The sequence below is a fragment of the Sinocyclocheilus rhinocerous genome, unplaced genomic scaffold, assembly GCF_001515625.1.
Source record: "Sinocyclocheilus rhinocerous isolate Xijiao unplaced genomic scaffold, SAMN03320098_v1.1 scaffold2460, whole genome shotgun sequence".
Classification (NCBI taxonomy): domain Eukaryota; kingdom Metazoa; phylum Chordata; class Actinopteri; order Cypriniformes; family Cyprinidae; genus Sinocyclocheilus; species Sinocyclocheilus rhinocerous.
Window position 1 is genome coordinate 70771 of NW_015645611.1, and position 6867 is coordinate 77637.

At 38.7% G+C, this 6867-nt stretch overlaps 1 protein-coding gene across 1 annotated transcript in view; it reads right to left on the bottom strand.

Moving 5' to 3' along the window:
* LOC107706850 (disintegrin and metalloproteinase domain-containing protein 10-like) overlaps positions 1-5619 on the bottom strand; it is a 32183-nt gene extending 26564 nt beyond the window's left edge. Inside the window, exons 1-4 of the mRNA XM_016510687.1 lie at positions 5474-5619; positions 3762-3912; positions 1564-1682; positions 732-890 (exon numbers count right to left, since the gene is read on the bottom strand). Of these exons, the coding sequence (XP_016366173.1) occupies positions 732-890; positions 1564-1682; positions 3762-3912; positions 5474-5525 (481 nt within the window). The 5' untranslated portion in view covers positions 5526-5619. The remainder of the gene's footprint in view (positions 1-731; positions 891-1563; positions 1683-3761; positions 3913-5473) is intronic.
* Between the last annotated feature and the right edge of the window lie 1248 nt (positions 5620-6867).

Below are 6867 nucleotides of genomic sequence, written 5' to 3' on the forward strand. Positions count from 1 at the left end.
CTTTACAGTGTTTATTATAATGTTTGTAAACATTTCGTGCCTATTTCTGAATGAAATAATAAAATGCGACTTAAGTTTTTTTTTCCTCTAAAAAAAACGAAATTCTTTTTATACGTGTAGCGTATTTCAACCATGCAGCAAACCTTTTTTAATATTTTGATAAATTACAAAAAATAAATAAAAAGAATGACTGATACAGGTGTGTGCAGATCTTGCTTTCTTCATAAATGATCTGAAACAATGAATCTGCTGAAGTGAATCGCACACTGCTTGAGTTAGTAGCATCACTAGTTTAGGCAACTTTTGCTCTGTTTGGCAAAAACATTTTCAGAGGAGCACTAGGAGGCTGGAATGAAGACTAAAGCAGTTTTAATGGTTGTTTTGTAGCTGTTTGCTCATGAGGCGCTGAAGGCTGGATAAACTCCCTCTCCAGATGAAGGTGTGATCTATGAATGCATCTCTCACATACTGCACATGATCTCAGTGATGATGTCAATAATTCAGACACGTGTTTTCTCATTGGATAAAGACACGCAGTCTCATGAGTAATAATGAGACACTGATGAGGCAGAGACGCACTAGAATGTGAGAAGCGTCACATCCTGATGAAGATGAAAACTAAGCAAAAGAGCTCTACGTGATTCTCTTATGATTAAAATGAATGCATGCTAACATCGTCTTTAATGATGTTCAGTGTAGTTTAGTGCTCGGCAGCCAGACGGCTCACTCACGGATGTCGTCCTCGTGGTAGATGACGGAGTGGAACGGGACGTTCTTGTCCTGCAGGTATCTCTCGACCGGCTCCACATAATACGTCCCTCGATGGGTCTGAATGAAGCCCTCGAACTTCCCGTCCACGACCGAGCCGTGCGTCAGAGAGCCGTGTTCACCTGAGGAGAGACGGATCAAACCTCACTAACTCACGAGAAGAGCCGGATCTCCGGTCAGCACAGCCAAACCAACCAGATTCATTCAGCTCCTCAAGACTGGTTCATGTTTCTGAGAGAGTCTCTTCTGCTCACCGAGGCTGCTTTTATTTAATCAAAAATACAGTAAAAACTGTGAAATATTATTACATTACACAGCTGTTTTCTATGTGAATATCTGTTAAACTGTAATGTATTTCTGTGATGCGCAGCTGTATTTTCAGCATCATTACTCCAGTCTTCAGTGTCACATAATCCTTCAGAAATCATTCTAATATGCTGATTTGCTGCTCAAGAAACATTTTTATTATCGATATGGAAGCATTATATATGCACGATTATTATCAATGTTGAAAACAGTTGTGCTGCACAATATTTTTGTGGAAACTGTGATGCATTTTATTTTTCAGGATTCACAGATGAATAAAGTTCAAAAGAACAGCATTTATTTGAAATGGAAATTTGCTGTAACATTATAAATTTCTTTACTGTCACTTCTGATCAGTTTAATGCGTCCTCGATGGATAGACGTATTGATTTCTTTCCTTGAAGGGTGTGTAAACACACTGGGATTCATTAAGGATAATGTAAGCCTCATCTAAACGTCCCGACGGCTGTGATTGGTGTTTCTGCTCACCGTACAGTTCTCCGGTGTAGATGTGCGAGGTGTCGTAGTCCAGCTGCTCTCCAGACATCTCCAGCTTAAAGCCGTCTGAAAACAGCCTGCTGTCTCGCTTCATTCGGAGGCTGAAATGTCTGAGATGGAAACAAGCAGCAAGAAGAGATGAACACACACACATCACAGGACGAGAGACGGTCACATGACCTCAGCTCTACTGTCACTCAGACCCTGACGAATCACTGATACGACCCACAGAGGGACAAATCCACTGACTTCTATTCTCTCTCAGAAACACAGGCTCAAAGCTGTCACTGGGGCAGCACTTTTTCAGAAGGTTCATCATCACTGTACCTCATTTAGCTCTGAACGGTCTGCACTGGTCCCTAAATGATACAGATCAGTCCATAAATACACACATTAGTACTTTAGTAAAGCTGCCGCCCCGGTGACAGCTTTTGTACCTGTGTTTCAGAGAGTGTTGAGACTGAAAAACCCAGAGTTCAACAGAAATAATGTAGATCTAGTGTACGGCCATCAGATCTCTCAATGCCGTCTGGATAAATTCTAAACAAAAACCATTTCTCATCATATACACTGCTGTTCAAAAGCTTGGGATCAGTGAGATTTGTAATGTGGTTTAAAGAAGTCTCTTCTGCTTAAGCCTGCATTTATTTGATCAGGAATACAGTAGAAACCGTAATATTGTGAAGTATCATTACCATTTAAAATAATGGTTTTCTATTTCAATATACTTCAAAATGTAATTTATTCCTGTGATCAAAGCTGTATTTTCAGCATAATTCCTCCAGTCTTCAGTGTCACATGATCTTCAGAAATCATTATAATATGCTGATTTATTATCAATGCTGGAAACTGTTGTGCTGCTTAATATTTTTGTGGAAACTGGGATATTTTTTCAGGATTCTTTGATTAATAAAAAGTTAAAAAAGAAGAGCATTTATTTGAAATAGGAATCTTTTCTAACAATATACACTACAGTTCAAAAGTTTGGGGTCAGTATTTGTTTTCTTTTTCTGAAAGAAATTAATACTTTTATTTGACAAGGCTGTTTTAAATTGATAAAAAGTGTCAGTAAAGACATTTCTAATGTTTAGGTTTCAAATAAATGCTGTTCTTTTGAACTTTATTCATCTGTGAATCCTGAAAAATAAAATGTATCAGTTTCCACAAAAATATTGTGCAGCACAACTGTTTCCAACATTGATAATAATCAGAAATGTTTCTTGAGCAGCAAATCAGCATATTAGAATGATTTCTGAAGATCATGTGACACTGAAGACTGGAGTAATGATGCTGAAAATACAGCTGCGCATCACAGAAATACATTACAGTTTAACAGAGATTCACATAGAAAACAGCTGTTTTAGATTGTAATAATATTTCACAACTTTACTGTTTTTTTTCTGTATTTCTGATCAAATAAATGCAGGCTTGGTGAGCAGAAGATACTTCTGATGCCAAACTGAACAGCAGTGTGTGTGTGTTTTGTGTAATACTATTTTTAATTGAGGTTACATTAAAATGCTATTAAAATGGTTAAAGCTGACCTGAAAAGATGGTTCTGGGGCATCCAGGCTGATCCGCTCCACCGTTTGCGTAATAGTCGATGTGACCCAGGACATCACGATAGCCCAGCGCTGCAAGAAAACACCAGCCATGAGTTAACCACGTCTAGATATTCATGTTCTATCTTTTTTAAAAACGCATTAAAAATCTTACTGATCCCAAGCCTTTGAATGGCAGTGTGGATTAACAATCAGATAATTATCATGACGAGATCAGACAAGCGGAGTCTTTTAGCGTTTATAAATCTTCTCTTAAGCTTTTATGTGATTATTTTGTAATTGTTTATTTTTTTTTATTACATTCTACTTAAATTGTTCTGATGCGGTTTTAATTTGGCCTTTCAAAGTATATGTACTTTACTTTTGTAAAGCGCTTTGAGATACAACTTTTAAAGGCTCTATGAAAAATAAAGTTTATTATTATTTTGCTGCGTTCAAGCTGTGTCTGCATTACTGCACGTATGAAACCATAACTATGAGCCGTTCACATCACGTGCAAATCATTAGTTTCTGTGATGCCAAGATGGGTCCAAGGTGTTTGAGCAACAGTACACCGGCCCCCCGCTGAAGCTCCGACCGTCATCAGAAGGGACATGACCCGCTGAAGACGCTCTGCTCGTGACTCACCTGCCGTGTGCGTGGAACTCCAGCTGCAGCTCGCGCTCCTGCAGTGACAGCGCTCTCTTGGCTCTCTGGTGCCGGCTGTGCAGCAGCTCCGTGTCGTACGACAGACCCTCATAGTGCCGGATGTACTTGCTCAGGGGGTTGCCATAGTAACCTGTCAGACCACATGTGACAATGAGCACGCCTGCGATTGGCCCGCGGTGATCACATGACTCATTCTTCAGTACAACGAGCTCATTTCACACATAACACACCAGATATCTGCAGTTACAGGGAGGTGAAAGGAAATACTAGCACATCAGCATAAACTGAGGACAAACGTGTATATGAAACGTCTTCAGATCTTTCATGAAGCCCATCACATATATACAGGATAATAACTAATACAGCACAGTGGAACATGAAAGAGAAACATTATTAATTTCATCTATAGTACCAGCATGAAGGGAATTCTTATGAAAAGTGTGAGCCGTCAGTTCAACATTAAAAAGCAAAGCTGCCTTCCATTGAGCCGGATTCATGCAGTTCTTGTAATAACACATGTATAAGACAGAATATTACAGGTTTAAAAGCTATGGCTGATGATGGGTTATAATTGCAAAAAACATCTTATTTTAAAACCATAAAATGCACATCCTTCTTCTTGTACATTCCTGTTCATCTGTATATGTAGGGCTGCATGATTAATCGAATGTGATTGTCATGCAGATTTACTGCTGATCACAGAACCGTGCTTCACTGAAAGATACACATGACAATCAGCTTCTGTCGAATCGCGATCTCGATTCCATTTCGATTTATCGTGCAGCCCTATGTATATGTATTGTGTTTAAGTCTACTGTATACGGTCCTGTACTTCAGGCTTCTTTCTTTGTTACCATCTTATCTCTGTTTATTTTTTCTTGTATACTTTAGAAATAATTGCACAGTTTATGGAGCGGACCTGATGTACATTTCACTACTGGTTATATATTCTCTACACAAATAAAAATCTTGAATCTTAAAAGCTTTTGTTACTTATAAAATATACTGGGGGGAAAAAAAACTTATTTGCCAAGGCAAATGTTCAAATTTTCATTAAGTTTAAGTAGAAGAAATAAAATAGCGTATACTAAACCTCAAATAAAAATGATTTAAAATCGAATAACAATACACAAAAAATTACTACAACTTTTAAATTAAAATTCTAAAATGAAAACTACAACAGTGCACCAATCACACAAAAATAACACTGGTGTGTCCATCATATATAACAATATTAATAATATCAACTTTAAATGAATGAAGATCGTATTGCTGAAATGAAACCTTATTTGAAGAGAATATCTTGTGCATGTATTTTTGTAGTTTTGCACAGAGCTGCGGAGGACACCGAGCGATGCAGTAAACACACAGTAAACAGCAGTCTCGGGATGAAGCAGAAGTGTTTATGGATGAAGCCTCGTCCATCTTACGCTGGATGTGTGTTCATCGTGTCCGCTCTCCTCTACCGGCCGCGGATCCTCGCGTCCCTGGGCTCATTCGACTCGTTTCAGCTCAAAGAACCCTTCGGGACCGAACCCGCCGCGAACATCGACGGGAAATCGGCGGATTTGCGGGAATGTGGGAGTAACGGCCGCACTAGCGTTAGCCGAGGCGCGCAGCATCCCTGAACAAGAGCCGAACCGAACCGCGTCCAAACACTCGCTCGCACGCACACACGCACGCACACTCACCTCGAGCGGACCTGAGGGCGCAGAAGAGGCACAGCAGCACCGACAGACGCATGTTTAGCGCATGGATGATGGACGGGCTGGGTTTGATTGTTTACAGCCTCAGCCTCGGGTTCGGGGATTGCGTGCTGACGTCAGACGCACAGAGGCCGTCAGCGAGCCCCTCCCCCGCGCTCAATCAGAGCCGCGCGGTGCTGCATGTCATTTACAGAACCAGATTCCAGAAATTAAGAATAACTGGAGTACATTACATTTTAAAAGGCTAGTAATCAGATCACAGTTACTGTTTTATGGATTACATGATTACATGCTATTCACACAACAGCAGGAAATTATAATTTAGCCTACTGATTCTCCCTAATTATTTTTTCTCTTTTAAATGTTCCTTTCTAAAATATCACTGTGTGTCATATTGCATTTACTATATTCACAGGTTGTTTAAATAAATGAGCAAGCCATGCTTCTGAATTTGAGGGAAGAGCGTATGAAACATGATCAGTGTAGCTGTGAAAGCATCTCATGCATCACCTGCTGACTCTGGACTAAACCATTTCAGACCCCAACACTTTGATCTCATTGCTGATTTCATGTTTATTCATGTTTGTTCATGTAATGCAGGCATTCCCAAACGCTTTTGTCACCAAAAACCCCTTAAAATAAAATATTTGCTTGAAATATCTCTGAGGACGTTCATATTGCAATAATTGAACAATTCGCATGTTTACAGTTCTCTGATGTTGGTTAAAGGCCACACTGACATTTAGTATTTCAATTATTATTATTATTATTATCATTTAATCATTAGCCTTGTATCGCCTCACAAACCCACTGCAGTTCTGACATTAAACCCAGTTTGGGAAACTTTGCTGTAATGTAATGTTTAATTCATTTTGTGATGCTATTATAAAAAGAATAGAATATATTTTCTTTCTTTGTTTTTTATATCAATGTGTTACATTTAATGATAAGTTTAAAACAAGTTAGATAAAAAGTAATCTAAAAATGTGTCAGAATAAATGACCTAAGATGTGTAACCTAAGATTTCTTCCTAATCTGTAATCAGTAACAGACAGACATTAGACTCAGAAGTGTATTTTTTCCACAAACGGACTGATTTTTGGAGCAACTCTGTGTTTACGTCTTGATGACTTCTTACAGTAACAACACACAGTGAAAAACTGTGATTAAAATTACATGGCAATAAGAGTAAGATGCACGTCAGCTACATGTAAACTGAGGTATGAAAGCAAAACTAACAAGCACTAGTTATATAATGTGAGCAGCGCTGCAAGTCTTGTGAAATAAAAAATTTTGTTATTAATTATTAATAATTAATTGAGTTAAGGCTCAAAATGCTGCAAACACCAGACTAAATGATGTTTTTCAAGAAAACAGTC